The 15,719-nt window shown below is 41.1% G+C and overlaps 2 protein-coding genes across 5 annotated transcripts in view; one reads left to right on the forward strand and one right to left on the reverse strand.

The window, feature by feature from the left end:
• SIAH1 (siah E3 ubiquitin protein ligase 1) overlaps positions 1–2,101 on the forward strand; it is a 29,541-nt gene extending 27,440 nt beyond the window's left edge. For all 4 annotated transcript variants that reach the window (XM_044256206.1, XM_044256205.1, XM_044256208.1 and 1 more), the window contains exon 2: positions 112–2,101. In XM_044256206.1, coding sequence (XP_044112141.1) covers positions 114–962 — 849 coding nt within the window. In that variant the 5' untranslated portion in view covers positions 112–113 and the 3' untranslated portion in view covers positions 963–2,101. The remainder of the gene's footprint in view (positions 1–111) is intronic.
• A 5,325-nt stretch (positions 2,102–7,426) lies between these two features.
• LONP2 (lon peptidase 2, peroxisomal) overlaps positions 7,427–15,719 on the reverse strand; it is a 105,144-nt gene continuing 96,851 nt past the window's right edge. The window contains exons 13-15 of the mRNA XM_044256204.1: positions 11,626–11,833; positions 11,018–11,208; positions 7,427–7,846 (exon numbers count right to left, since the gene is read on the reverse strand). Of these exons, the coding sequence (XP_044112139.1) occupies positions 7,625–7,846; positions 11,018–11,208; positions 11,626–11,833 (621 nt within the window). The 3' untranslated portion in view covers positions 7,427–7,624. The remainder of the gene's footprint in view (positions 7,847–11,017; positions 11,209–11,625; positions 11,834–15,719) is intronic.

Consider the following 15,719-nt stretch of genomic DNA (forward strand, 5'->3'; position numbering starts at 1 on the left):
TTGCATGAAACTGAAGTATTTCTGGCATGTCAGCATTATTTATAAAACAAGTGATGGTTGTAATTCTTTTTCTCTTGCCTTCTTTTATTTTTATTTATGTTTTGGTTACAGAAATGAGCCGCCAGACTGCAACAGCATTACCTACTGGAACCTCAAAGTGTACGCCGTCCCAGAGGGTGCCTGCCCTGACTGGCACAACTGCATCCAACAATGACTTGGCGAGTCTTTTTGAGTGTCCGGTCTGCTTTGACTATGTGTTACCACCCATTCTTCAGTGTCAGAGCGGCCATCTCGTTTGTAGCAACTGTCGCCCGAAGCTCACATGTTGTCCAACCTGCCGGGGCCCTCTGGGATCCATTCGCAACTTGGCTATGGAGAAAGTGGCCAATTCTGTACTTTTCCCTTGTAAATATGCCTCTTCTGGATGTGAAATAACTTTGCCACACACAGAAAAAGCAGACCATGAAGAGCTCTGTGAGTTTAGGCCTTATTCGTGTCCGTGCCCTGGTGCTTCCTGTAAATGGCAAGGCTCTCTGGATGCTGTAATGCCCCATCTGATGCATCAGCATAAGTCCATTACGACCCTACAGGGAGAGGATATAGTTTTCCTTGCTACAGACATTAATCTTCCTGGTGCTGTTGACTGGGTGATGATGCAGTCCTGTTTTGGCTTTCACTTCATGTTAGTCTTGGAGAAACAGGAAAAGTACGATGGTCACCAGCAGTTCTTTGCAATTGTACAGCTGATAGGAACACGCAAGCAAGCTGAAAATTTTGCTTATCGACTTGAGCTAAATGGTCATAGGCGGCGATTGACTTGGGAAGCGACTCCACGCTCTATTCATGAGGGAATTGCCACAGCCATTATGAATAGTGACTGCCTAGTCTTTGACACCAGCATTGCACAGCTTTTTGCAGAAAATGGCAATTTAGGCATCAATGTAACTATTTCCATGTGTTGAAATGGTAATCAAATATTTTCTGGCCAGTGTTTAAAACCATTGCATTCAATTTCACAGAGAATAAGGCACCATCTGCCTGTCAACCTGAAACTTTTGGTAGGTGGAAGCTAGACACATGAAGGTAAATAAAAGGAAAGGCTGTTAAATACAGGAAACAGTTGCATGTAGTAACACTAATATATTTAAAAATAAGTCAGCAGTAAACCACTGAAAAAAAAATATATATACACCCAAGATGGGCATCTTTTGTATTAAGAAAGGAAGCATTGTAAAATAATTCTGAATTTGTGTTGTAGATTGACTGTACTGTTGAAAAATACTGGGTTTTTGTTTTGTGTGTGTGCTGCGAGCTGGGTGTGTGTGTATGTGTGTGTGTGTGTGTGTGTGCACCCGTATGTGTGTATGTGTGTGTGTGTGGGGAGGTTTGTTTGTTTTTTTTTCTCCTTTAACCGACAAGCCATGTTGAGTGGTCTTGGACCACTGCTTTTCCCCTTTGTGAGTCAATACATAGTGCTGCTGTGTGTGTATATTTTTTTTGTGTGTGTATTTGCTAATTTTTATTAATTCTAGTTTTTCATTAAATAAATTTGACTTTCTTTTCTGTAATTCAGGTTTTTCCTCACTTTTTTTGTATCTTTTTAAAGTTAGTGTCTTTTTGATATGCATAATTGTTTATGGTAAAGTTTATACATATGTGTTCAATACGTATTTTCTTTTCCCCCATTAATCAGTTCATTAGAAGTATTTTACATTCAACTCTTTTGAGAAGATAGGAGTTCCAGAAAGGAAAGGTAACAGCAGAATTACCAGAAGCTATTTAAAGCAGTTGTAAGATGGTCTCTGTCTCTCTCTTTTCTCCAGCTGAGTCATACCTTTGAACTTATTCTTTGAAAGGTTAGGGAATACTGATTTTTTTTTTTAATACTGAAAAAAAAAATCAGGCTTTTTTTTTCCCTCCAAATATCTTGGACAAATCACATGTTTAAAATTTGTTCTTGTATTTATTGGTTTTGCAGAAGAAGGCATCGTCTTACACAGTATTTGTAATCAAAAGCAAATCATTTGTTTAAAAGCAGTTTGCAAAAAATGTTTTTGGTCTTTTATAATTCTCATTAAAAGAATATCTGGCAAATTAAAAACTTTTGTGTGTCTGCTTTAGCTCTGTTTGATTTTTAATATCCAAAGTTATTTTCCTCTTCAATTCTGTATTTTATAAACCAAAAACCGTATGCTGTATTTTGAAGTGTGATAGATTTATTCTAAACAAAGAATGAGTATATGGTCTCTGGGTATACAGAGTCTTGATTTCTTCCCCCTTGCTGACATTTTTATCGTCACAATTCTGATAGGAGACTAATTTAAGTTAAACTGCTGATCTCTTTTCTTCCTATTTAAAAAAAAAAAAAACAAAAACAAAAAAACCCCAAACCAACAGTAAGAGTTAGTATTTCATAGCCTAATATTTAATAGCCTGGGCCTTAAAGCAGCCTTCCAGGGACCTATGTGCCAGTTGTAGCTCTAGTTCACTTCTCAGGTATGGGACCTTGGGTCCCTGTTTGCTAATGTGTAAAATGGGGTTAATTATGGTAGCTCCCCAAGGGGTTAGATGGGATACCAGTAAGTTACCTAGAACTGTGCTGCTTTGCAGTAATAAGCACCCAACAAATGTTAGCTGCTATTATCAAGCTTTTAACTAGCACCATACTGATAACTGTTGCTAATTACACTGAGGCCCTAACAAGATTCTGAAACTGCCTTCTGAATGACCAGAGATCATTTTATTTTGTGTGTCTTTTATGGGTACACTAAACTTATTAGAAAGTCAGTTAAAATTAATTTGGGACGACCCCCTTATCCCACCAGCAGTTTTGGATAACAGAATTTACTTCCGTTAACCATTTTCAGAATGAAGATTTGTGTAGTCTCTTTCCCTACCTAACCATTATTTTTGAATTGGTTATTACATGCTCGTGTAGCCATTTTTGTGGTGAAAGGGAATACATCAACCACAAATGTATGTTTTGGTCTCTTCCTGTTAGCATGTGTGTTTATTTATTTATTTAAAAGATTTTATTTATTTATTTGAGAGAGAGAGACAGTGAGAGAGAGCATGAGCAAGGAGAAGGTCAGAGAGCGAAGCAGACTCCCCATGGAGCTGGGAGCCCGATGTGGGACTCGATCCCGGGACTCCAGGATCACGCCCTGAGCCGAAGGCAGTCGTCCAACCAACTGCGCCACCCAGGCGTCCCAGCATGTGTGTTTAGAAAAGCAGTTTTCCCTCTACATTTGATGTATTGAATACTTCTGTAGAGGTACATCATTTTGTTTTTACAGTATTTTAAAGCGTTTCTTGGATTATGATAGTAGTATATGCTCAGTGTAGGGTTTGGAAGTTAGAAAAGAGCACATATGAGATCTGGAACTCGTCTATTCAGAGATGAACAGGAATATTTTTATTTTTCGAGTCCTTTGTAATATTTACTTCTGCTTACACATTTATCTTGAAATCATGTAATTTTGTGAACTGCCCCCATCCCCCACCCCATGCCCTCACATGTAACTTTAATAATCTTGGAGAGACATGGTTTTGGGAAAACTTAGTGATGAGGATTGACTAGAATTTTAGCCAGTTTTCCTGAGGTTAGATACCGCTTTGTCCAGGTTGTCCATGTAAATCTTTTCTGGCTATTTATAACCTGCGAACATTTCTCATTATATTCTTGGGATTCTTTTATTTTTTTAAGGCCTTGATACTTTTATCCGCTTTCTGGAGAGGTTCCAGTGGACACTTAGAGTAGTGGTGTGAAGGATTTTCCCTTACATTGTAACCTCATGTTTTGCTAATTTGTGCAAATTAAGATAGTAAATTTTGTGTTTGACATCTAATAAGTTTATCTTTGTTAACTATATTTTAAGTCCTCTTTGTATTCTTGGTCTGTAGGGATGATGAGATCTATAGCCACATTTCTTGGTTCACTTGAGATCTTAAATCATCCTTGTTACAATCAATATTCTACTTTCTTCTGTTAATGCCCTGTCTTGTTTTTTGGTGTCTTGGTATTTTCTTCAGGGAATTATGTAGGGGTTGGGTAGGTGATACTCTTTAAATTTGGTCTTTCGGATTTATCTTCTTAAACTTGAATTTGTCCTGTTGAATCACTGGCCAGTTTAATATGTTGATGGAGAACAGGTTTTTGTTTTGATCTAAGTGATTTTTACTGTAATATTGCTTAATTTTTAAAAATGCATATATTTCGGGATGCCTGGGTGGCTCAGTTGGTTAAGCAGCTGCCTTCAGCTCAGGTCATGATCTCAGCGTCCTGGGATCGAGTCCCACATCGGGCTCCTTGCTCGGCAGGGAGCCTGCTTCTCCCTCTTCCTCTGCCTGCCTCTCTGTCTGCCTGTGCTCGCTCTCTCTCCCTCTCTCTCTGACAAATAAATAAATAAAATCTTTAAAAAAAAATGCATATATTTCTGCAAACTACATATATGGGAGAGGCTATAGATACTTTGGTTCACCAAAAATCCTAGTGCTCCCCTGCCAACCTCCACCCCCGGAATTTGTTATAGGAAAGTTTGCCTCCTTTCAGTGGTTCTCATTGGAAAGTAGGAAGTCAGCCTGCTCTACTCTCCGCACTTGATTACCTCACAGTGTGAATGGCACTCACCTTGTATAGGGAGATCCTGGTGGTAGACGTCCTAGTCACTGGTCCAAAGATGGGAATCCAAATCCTCTGCATTTCAAGCAGCCACTGTCAGAGATGGCACTGGAAATGAAACCCATTTGCATTTCCACTCTTAAGAAGAGAATCTGTGCTATGAGCAAAATGCAAGTCTTGACCAATGTCAAGAAGAGGAAAGAAGGAAATCGTTCTGTTCTGCTCAGTACACTTTTTTGCCTGCTCCATCCCCATTAAAAAAAACAGTCAGGTCTGTTTAGTAGCCTTTAAATACCACTCATATAACCAGGAGACCATTTTTGTAATCATAGATTTATAAACTGATGTTAAATATTTTCTGATCAATCACTAAGATGCCATTTTTCACTATAATCAAAAACACTAAAGACCTCTGCCCCTGACACGGTTATCGGTAAGGTTCAAACAAAAGAGGCGGAGTCCAGCAAAAAACATGTATGTTTTAAGCAGACAATATAGAATTTCTTAATTACCAAGACACTTAAAACTTTATTTAGTTTTAATACGTGAGGTTTTTTTTTTTTTTAATATTTTATTCATTTATTTGACAGACAGAGATCACAAGTAGGCAGAGAGGCAGGCAGAGAGAGAGGAGGAAGCAGGCTCCCCGCCAAGCAGGGAGCCCGATGCGGGACTCGATCCCAGGACCCCGAGATCATGACCTGAGCTGAAGGCAGCGGCTTAACCCACTGAGCCACCCAGGCGCCCCAATACGTGAGTTTTTAAAGCTCATAGAAAGAAGGCATGTGGAGTACTGGTTAAATACATCCCAAGGCTTCACCTCTAGTCCTACTTAACAATTTCTGAGTTAACATTTTCAATAAAAAACCCAGCTGGCTCTGATATAAAGGGTGTTTGGAAACACTTGAAACAATGCTGGGAAAAGATACACCACCAGTTATTAGGGAAATGCAAATCGGAATCAAGAGCTGCTACTTAACTTACCATGAGGATGGCTATTACCAAAAAGGAAAAGTGGTGGCAGAGTGGAGAAAGTGGGGTCTTTGTGAATTGCTGGTGGGCATGGCAAATGGTACAGCAAACACGGTGGAGGAAAAGTTTTGGTGGTTCCTCACAAAGTTAAGCACAAACTCATCCTAAGAACAGCAGCTCTGCTTCTGGGTATATGCCCAGAAGAACTGAGAAGCAGGGACAGGGACCATCGTACATGCATGTTTACAGAACTCTTCCCAGCAGCCGAGAGGCGGAGACAACCCCGATCCCCTCGGGTGAACGGAGGAGATGGGGCATGGCGCACACGTGGACACAGGATTCTGATGCATGTGGTCAGCATGGCTAAACCCTGACAACATGCTAAGCTGAGGTAGGTCACACACAAAAACTTACATGAAGTAGCTGGAACAGGCAAATGGGAAGAGACTGAACAGTTCCAGGTAGATGGGTAGAAGAAAGGGGAGATCCTGTTCAGTGGTAACAGTTTAAGAAAGCTTTGGAGAGAGAGGTGATGGTCATACACCATCGTGAATGTAATTAATATCCCTGATTTATACACTGAATACTGGCCAATAACGGTAAATTCTGCTCTTCTATGCACGTTCCCCCACACACCCAGGGCTCCCTGTGGGCTCCTTCAGAAAGGGCTGCCGGCCGAAGCCTGAGGGCACAGAAGATGCTGTTGCTCCCAGGCAGGCTGGAGTCCCACCTTTTAGTGCATTCTGTTGCTGTTTCTGGGTGTTCAAGGAGGCATTGCAATTCCGGTATGGTTCGCTTTTCCTTCCCTATAAAGATGATAGAAGTGATAAAATCATAACAGAGATAGTCAATGAAATGTTTTTAAATGTCCTGATGTTTGCTCTCCCACTGGCCATAGCAAGCCCCTTATCTGGAGCCCTAGATCGGGATTTTTAATTCCAAAACATGTTCATATTTTACTAGCAGGTATTTGGGTAACTTGTGGATCCCATGCTCATCCAAGACATTCCAAAGTATTTCTGCCTCTTCTAACATTTTGTAATAAAAGATTGTGTAGTATTATTTTACTGTCATGTTTCACTGTTACTCGTCTTCAGTGACACTGACTTCAGTACTACTGTTCCATTTTATAGGTAAGGAAAACTAAGTAAGCAGAAGAGCCTGACTTTGTAGTTCTCCCAGAGCCTGGATTAAGTAAATCAGAGGAGGAGAAGAGAGCAGGGAGTCTACCGGATCTGGGGACTGGCACAGGCGGACAGGGAATAAAGGGGAAGTGACAGGAGTCCGGTAACCAAGCGTGGGGACCATCCCAGGATAGACCGCTGCCTCTGAGGAGCAGGCTTTTTTTTTAAGCTAATGTGCGCTGACGTGAGCCGCTCTGCCCGATAGAAATCCTCACGTTCTGATTGCTACTTCAGCATAAGCAGCAGCCCGTATTGGGGTGAGCAGACCTCATCCCAGGTTTCACTTGGGAATATTTCAAATATTCTCACTTGAATATTTTCCACAAACACTAATGGTTGGGGTTATTTTCATCTTCGTCCCGTGCCCCTGCTATGTTACTGTTGTCAGGATCCAGTAACATCTCCAGGTGACTCTGCTAAGGTAATGGTCTACCCCAATGGTTCCTGATGCCGACCACATGTTAGAATCATCCAGAGGGCTGACTAAAGCAGATTTCCCGGCTCTCCCCCCAGTCTGATTCAGGTGTGCTGGTGGGTCTTGAGAATTCACATTTTCTAACAAGCTTACAGCTAATACTGATGCTTCTGTTCTGGGCACTGATGGGCACTACATCTTTTGAGACAGTAATGATTCTACTGAAGACAGGAATTCAATTTTTATCAATCACTTTATTAAATTAGCATTTCTATAATCAACACCAGCCACCACTTGAGTGAGATTTGTTACTGCTGTGATCATGTTCACAAATTAGGGACACTTTGCTTACCTCTAACGGCATGAACAAAAAACTTTTCAGTACCTTTTAGCACTTCATAACTTGAAATTCTGAAAAGCTGAGATTTGGGCCTACAATTTGCTATTTAAGAGACCAGGTCTGGTGTTGACAGTAAAGCCCCCATCAAAAGCTGCATTAAGAACTTCATCCAGGCAGCTTGCTGTGACAAAACTTAGATCCTGTCGTACATTGCCCGGGATTTCTTCAAGATCTTTTTCATTCCTCTGAGGAATAATGACTCGCTTCAGTCCTGCTCTGTGTGCTGCCAGCACTTTGTCTTTAATCCCACCCACCTACAAGGAGAGAAGAAAGTTATTCAGATTTCTGGTCATCCTCAGACTGTGAAAGACCCCTAACCCAACTTTCTTTCACGGCTATTCTGAAACCTCTAAATCTTCCATTTTGTTATAGCATGAGCTAGGAAAGCCACTAAAAAGGTTAATAAGCTGAATTCTTTATATGTGTGTTCTATTTAATCCTTTTAGTGGGGGAAAGTTCTAAACTTTCTGTAGATATGAGCATCTCTTATGTCCATGATTCCTTTTTATACTGTCAGGTTAATATTTATATTCCATTCTGTAAGCAAAAGAATCTTATCTATAGGTTGATTCTGGAAAATCACTACATTATTTTGACCACAAATGCCATTCCTACAGAGCTTAGTCATGTGCCAGAATTATCTCCTTCTGTACAGGTTTAAAGTCATAATCTTTGTGCCACTTGATGAAGGAAAACATATCCCAAATGATATAGGTTCATGTGGTTTTCAAGTATGTCCACAAGGTCCCCTCACAAAAGGGGGAGCCTAATTCTCCCCTTGAATGTGGGCCAGGCTTAGAGACTCCTAAGAAACAGTGTGGGGGAAGTGATGCTGTATGACTTTCACGCTTGACCCATACAAAATGAGAGCTGCTGCTGCTGCAAGGTCTGTCTCTGGATCTCTTGCCCTGGAGGTAGCCAGCTGCCATACTTGAGATCACCCAACGGCCTCTGGAGGAGCCCTTCGGTGAGGACCTGGGGAATCCTGCCAACCATGGCCTATTTGCTAGTCAGATGACTGAACAATCTTGGGAGCAGATCCCCAGCTCCAGTCAACCTACAGATGACTGGGACCAGGCCGGTGTCTTGACTGTATGATGGGTCCTGAGGCAGAAGAGCTCAGCTAAGCCTCTCCTGAATTCCTGACCCACAGAAACTGAGAGTAATAAATATTGTTTGGGGTGGTATGTTCTGAAGCAAGACTCTAAATGCAGCTCTCAGTCACACCCCTCAGAACATGTAAGCCCTGGAGATAGCCCCTCAGAGCGTCCAACCACCTGCAGCGACACTGGCTGTTCCAGGCGCTCCTACACAGCTGTCCTCTGTCAAGGCTCTAACATGTGCAGCTGAGGTACACTTTCAGAGACAAACTGACCCCGCCCATGCATGAAGACGCCGGTCTTTCTAATGTGCTTGATGGTAAGGCTGTGTACACAAGATGGGATTTAAAATCCTCCTCCATCAGAGTTCTGAAGGTATTGTACATCAGGTGTCCCTGAGGAGACTTAAGACAGCTTTTTCCTCAGTCATCTGACCAGTCATAGGGATGAAATTTTCTTCTAGTTGGCACAGGCCCTTTCAATCTGAAGATAACTGTCAATTCTAGGAAATGTTCCATTATTTCTTTGACAATTTGTTCTATTCCGTTTTCTCTGTTTGCTAGAATGCCTGATAGATGATCTGTTTGTTTGCTTTTTCTATTTTTTTTTTCAAGCAGTTCTCTATAATTTTAAAACATGTTTTAAATCCAAGTTTTGTCCTCATTCTCTGTTCTTGAACTGCGTTCTCTCTGAACAGCCAGCTTTAGCAAATCTTTCCCTTAAACACCGTGGCTTTTCACCTGTCTCGTGGAATACTTTTAAAACTAGAGGCTTCCTCAAAGCTGCTGGAGCTCTCCCCTGCGGAGGTGGGAAAGCCTTTACCTGTGTGCTTATCTGCCCTGAAAGCAAGGGATCAAGAAGAAGACCATTTACTCTACAGAGATTGCCATGAATCCCCTGGTTTTGTTTCCCATCTCTGTCCTACTCTCCTGTTCTGTGCCTTGTGGCCCTGAGCCCATGCTTTTCCCAGATACCTTCTGGGAAGATGGTTTCTACCTCCAATTCTGTTTCACCAGCCAGGAAACTATCTTCCAGAAGTTGACTGAATTCTCAGCAGCTGTCTCCCCACTCTTTTTTTTTTTTTTTTTTTAAATTTTACTTATTTATTTGACAGAGAGAGAGAGAGATCACAAGTAGACAGAGAGAGAAGGGGAAGCAGGCTTCCTGCTGAGCAGAGAGCTCGACTCGGGGCTCGATCCCAGGACCCGGAGATCATGACCTGAGCCAAAGGCAGAGGCTTAACCCACTGAGCCACCCAGGCGCCCCTCCCCACTCATTTTTGAGTGTATTATTCCTTTCACTCTTTGCTTAGTCTACCATCTTGAACTAGGAAGCTGAACAGTTCATGTCAGTAAAGCATTTACATTTCCTTTTAATAGCACAGATAATATTAATCACTATTAACCACTGTATGGTGTCTTGAAATGTAGAAATTCCTGGTAAGGTCAAGAAAAGGGATCAGCCATTCCTTTCAAGTACACAACTACAAATGTATCATAATAACAGGATTTAGAACATGGTTAAATTCTTTACTGAATTTTAAAAATTGGGGAAATGAGAGCAGTTTTAGTGATCTTGACTCGTGATTCTATGATCTACTTTCACAATTACCTCATAAAATAAAGGTGTTCTCAGAATAAATATTTCTTTCTTTTCTCACTTTGCTGTAAACCCACCAAAATTCTGTTGTAGACTAGTACTGGTAATCAGTGACTTAAGACCCTAAAAGATGGCTCAAATCTCTGTATTTTTTGTCAGTGTTTTTGTAAGTAGTTCAGAGTATGGAGGGGAGCCCCAAGGCCCCATGTATATGAACTTTTTACAAATTGAGCAATTAGACATGGTTGGTCTTCATTATAGTTTCCATTTTATACTTAGTTTTTCCATAAATCTATCAACTACAGTAATCTCCGTTACCTACAGGAGGTTTCACAGGGACTTCAAAAGTTGAGAAGTTAGCCTAAAATTAAAAAAAAAATCAGCTGCTATCCCGTTTTACACAGACGTTAACTGGTTAACAATTTACTAACTGGAACAAAACCTCCACTCTTCACCTTAACGGCTGACATTTCTGATGACCAGACTGATCTTTCTTTCCCTCATAAGTCTTCTTTCTTAGTAGAAGGGAAAACATGGGGAAAATTGTCAGTTTTTCTTTTATTCCATCAATATTGAAAAATATAAATTAGTTACAAGTATAAAACTTTAATGTGTTTAAAACTAAGGCATATATATATATATATATGTATATATATGGAAACTACTATTAATTTAGACAAAATTAAAAAAATTTAAAACCATATAAATCACTTTCTTCAGACTTACTGGAAGAACAAGACCTCTCAGTGTGATTTCTCCAGTCATGGCTACATCTGAACGCACCAGCCGCCCACTAAAAAGCGAGGCGAGACAGGTTACTATGGTAACTCCAGCAGATGGTCCATCTTTTGTGACAGCACCAGCTGGGAAGTGCAGATGGATGTCTGTGTTGTCAAGAAGATCAAAACTTCCAGAAGCTTAAAAAAGGAAATAAGGGTTTTAATGTAGAAAAATTAAACCTGTTTTCTTTTTGTCCTAAAAAAGAGAATCAAAATGATAAAAATGTTTTGGGTAAATGAATCCCTCAAAATATTAATGGGTGGTACAATTAGAGTGGGGTCTGGATGAACAGTTTGATTCCACTCTAAGCAGAACTGAAAACAAACCCTTGAAAATCGGTTTCTAGTTCAGGCACTAGCCACACATTCCTAACACGGGAACTAGAATTTCTATGAGCCTTCAGAATCAAAGGTTTGCTACTTTCCTAAAGCTGTAATTCTTCATTTAGAGCCCATCTTACTCCCTGACACAGAACTGGGAGATGGCTCCCAGATCACGATCCCAAAACTCCTCCCCGCTGAACAGCTGCTCCTCGGCCGGCCAAGGCCACTCACCATTAGTCAGATGGTATTTCTTCGCATTGCTGCGGAGCCAGCTGATCGCAAGATGGGCAGACTCCTTCATGACGTCCCCTAGCTGGCCGGTCAGAGTTAGCTGACCTTCGCCATCCATTCGGCTTGCTTCCACGAACATGATTTCCCCACCTAAGGGGGTCCAAGCCAAACCTATTGCCACTCCTGGTTGACTCAACCGCTCGGACACCTTGAGAGAAGAAAAATGATCAGTTCAGTCAACAAGAACCAAATTGCTTTCTGGCTGGCTTTCTGGCCCCACAATGTGCCGCCAGAGCCTATTTCTTCAGTTGAAGCTTCGATTCAAAGTATTTACTACCTCACATGATTTGGAGTCACCACTTACTATGTATGGCTTTCTGCCAGAAGAAAAACCAAACTTCCTGTTTGGCACTGATTTTTACCTTAAAAATATGTGTGAATAACTTGGATTAAAGAGCCACATTTAGCTACACATGCCCTAATTTTCAAAGAACAAACCCAACTGTTTTATCTACTTAAATATTTTTATTAGGCTGCGTATTTACACATACTCCAGAACCTAACTTCATTTTAGGTAATCACGCATTTGTTTCAGAAAGCAGAAACCCTTTTCCAAACATACATTTCTTAAATGGCCAAGTGTGAGAAGGTAGGTGTTAAAACCCCTGGATTTTACTTCTCTGCCACTTCATTTTCTCTGTCACTGCTGTGGAAACACTCTAAAACACGACCCTGACGATGCTCTGGCTCTTTTTTCCCGTGGCCTCGGAGGCCCACTGTGCGCCCCCACTTGCCGCTGTCAACTGAACGTGTCACTTGTCTGACACCGCCCGCTAGGGGAGGAGCCAGTTCATGCAAGTTAGGGAAACACATAAAAAGGAACAGTACAGTTGAAACATAATCACATTAATTTTCATTGTACCCTCTGAGCCTCCAAATTTCTTTTCCTATAGAAGCAGCTATCCAGGTCAAAGGAACTGAGCACAGTGTGTCAACCCATCGCTAATCCAAGTATGAGACTTTTCCACCAGAGGTAACTTTCTCACGAAGGAGCAAAAGAACCAACAGTCTGAGTTTCTGGCTAAAGGGCTGTGTGGCTGATGCTTCTTCCTTTTCCATGAGGCTAAGATGGTGAAAATCCCGACTTTTAAAACACTCAAAAATCATGGGTGGCATCCACAAAAGCAAGTGGGCACTTATTTTTAGTGGTAAATCTACTAGCATGTTTTGGAAGTTTGTTTCATATTCAAAAAATTTAATTCTAATTAACTTCATCTAGTAAGTGAGAGACTTAGAAGTCCCAGTCATGGTGTTCACAGTGCTGGGTGTGTACTGGATCCTACCTCCTCGGCTTTGTCACTTGCCCTGTTTCCCTATGTACTTGAGACACAAAGATCAATATGCAGAAGATCAGTACTATTTAAGGAAAACAAAGACACTACTTATGAGAGTGTTCCTAAGACTTGTTTGTTTCTAATAAAAAAAACAATTTTCTATACCTTAATGACATATGCTTTGGGTGGGAACTTGCCAGGGGGTCCTGTTCCATATGGCTCTTTTCTAGAGCTGAGTGAAATAATCCTAAAGAATTATCCTCAGTACACTGAATCATATGTAAATGTAACCGAAAAAGCCATTTGGCAGAATTCTGTTAGCTATAACAAGAACCATCCCTTTCTTACAGCTGAATCCTCAAAACTCATTTGTCAGAATAATATCAAAAATGTCTCTAAAGAATCAGGAGTAAGGTGCTTGTTGACTGCTGTGTCGCTTCAAGAAACAGAGCCAGTTTTCCAACTCTCCATCTGCTGGGGAGGCTTGGTACTCTGGGTAGAGGTAAGTGGTACACTGTTCACTGAAACGATGGAGGGCAGAAGCATCCATGCCCACCAGCACTTTATTCTGACTTGATGGCTAAGTGTTTTCATATTAACCTGAAGATGGGAAAATTGCAAATCCATGATTTAACATACAGGTGGGAGAACTGAGGGGCCTGATTACCAGCAACCCAAGAATCTCTGATTAAGACTAACTACCTAAAAAGGTAAAGGATCTTTAACTCTTAGATTCTTAGACTTGGAAACATAGTATTTTGTTTTGTTTTTTAAAGATTTTATTGATTTGGGAGAGAATGTGCTCCCATATGAGTGTGTGTAGGGGGTGGGGAGGGCAGGCAGAGGGCACAAAGTGGAGGGACAAGCAGACTTCCTGCTACACAGAGAGCCCAACATGGGGCTAGATCCCAGAACCCTGATCATGACCTGAGCCAAAGGCAGATACTTAACTTGACTGTGCCACCTAGGCATCCCATCATACTTTTTATTTTTTTTAGAGTTTCCTTTACATATAACACTCTAATAAGTTACATACACAAGCATTCATGGTAGCCGTTAAAGACAAGGCTGCAAAAAGTGAAAGCCATGCATTTCTACTTTCTACTGAAAGGCATGCATTTCTCTTGCTTCTAACATGCTTAAAAATTTATCTTTTGTTTAAAGGTTCTATGTTTCAGCTAGAACCAAAGGAGAAGTATTTTCTCCCATTTGGAAGGCTGCTTTAAATCATTTAGACTTTTCTGAGTTACAGGAACTAGTCTAGAATTGTAGAAAAGTAAGGCTGTTATCTCCCCCTCCCCCTGCCCAATCATTATAAAGTGAACTGTAGTAACAATGATTAACACTTGAAAATTCCCAGTTTTGGGGTGCCTGGGTGGCTCAGTCGGTTAACCATCTACCTTCAGTTCAGGTCAGGATCCCAGGACCCTGGGGTGGAGCCCCACATTGGGTTCCCTGCTCAGTGGGGAGCCTGCTTCGCCCTCTGCCTCTCCACCTGGCTCGTGCTTTCTCTTGCTTATTCTCTCAAATAAATAAATAAAATATTAAAAAAAAAAGAAAGAAAGAAAGAAAGAAAATTTCCAGTTTCAGAAAGGGTATATTCCTGACAATACAGACCACTGAAAACTGTCTACACACGACGTTTTCTAGACTCTGAAAGGGCAGTAAGTGAAGTTGTATGTATAATGCTTTGTGACGTAGAGCTAAACATACCAAGATGGTGGGGCCTACGAGCAAGCCATGAGGAACAGGCCAAAGAACTCATCTCATTCTGCTTCCTGTCTTCAAGCAGCAGAGTTTCATTCTTATCACTCAATTAAAAACCTCCATGAACTATCAATATCAATACACATAATACTTTCTTCATATTCCTTTATTTATCTATTTGAATATTTATGCTACTATGTAAGACCCCTTCATTTCCAAGTGGAAATGTAAGCTTTAGTTTACATTTAGTTTAGGAGATGCCTTGTTCTTCTTTTTCAAACTAAGTAACCCAGTGGAATTATAGTTTCCTCGTACAGTTCATCTTCCGGCTCTCACAAATTTTGTGTTTGTCATCTCGCTTCTTCAGACTCCTCAGGGGAGTGCTCCTTTCCTGTTCTGTGTGCAGCTTCCAGCCATCTTAGCCCCTTCACACAGAACAATTTGTATCTCAGAGCACTCCTTAGAAAGGGATTCAACACAGTAATATCAAAACTGTGTTTATCAGTACTTTGCTGTCAGTTTCTAACTAAACTACAGGTCTGCTGTATTAGCCAAGACAGACCTTGGTTCGAAGCTGAGAATGTTTTCCCCGCTAGATGTCAAAGTGGAACACAAGCATCCCCACTCATTTGGTCATTCTATTTCCCACAGGTACAGCCTTGTACCTCAATTTCCTTATCTGCTAAATCTTGTTTAAAGAAATGGTTACTTTCTGCTGTAATAATTACATCAGTCATGGAAATCAATCGCATAAATATGCAGATTGAAGGAGTGTTGGAAATATTTAATGAAAGACCTAATTAATAATAGAATCTTCGGGGGCGCCTGGGTGGTTCAGTTGGTTAAGCGTCTACCCTCGGCTCAGGTCATGATCCCAGGGTCCTAGGATCAAGCTCCATGCTGGGCTCTTGGCTCAGCAGAGAGCCCGCTTCTCCCTCTCCCTGTTGCTTCTCCTGCTTGAGCTCTCTCTGTCAAACAAATAAATAAAATCTTGAAAAAAAACCCCATGTCTTCTAAAGTCTAGTTCATTCTTAACAGTTTGATGGTAGCTGC

Source organism: Neovison vison, chromosome 7 (genome assembly GCF_020171115.1).
Source record: "Neovison vison isolate M4711 chromosome 7, ASM_NN_V1, whole genome shotgun sequence".
Classification (NCBI taxonomy): Eukaryota; Metazoa; Chordata; class Mammalia; order Carnivora; family Mustelidae; genus Neogale; species Neogale vison.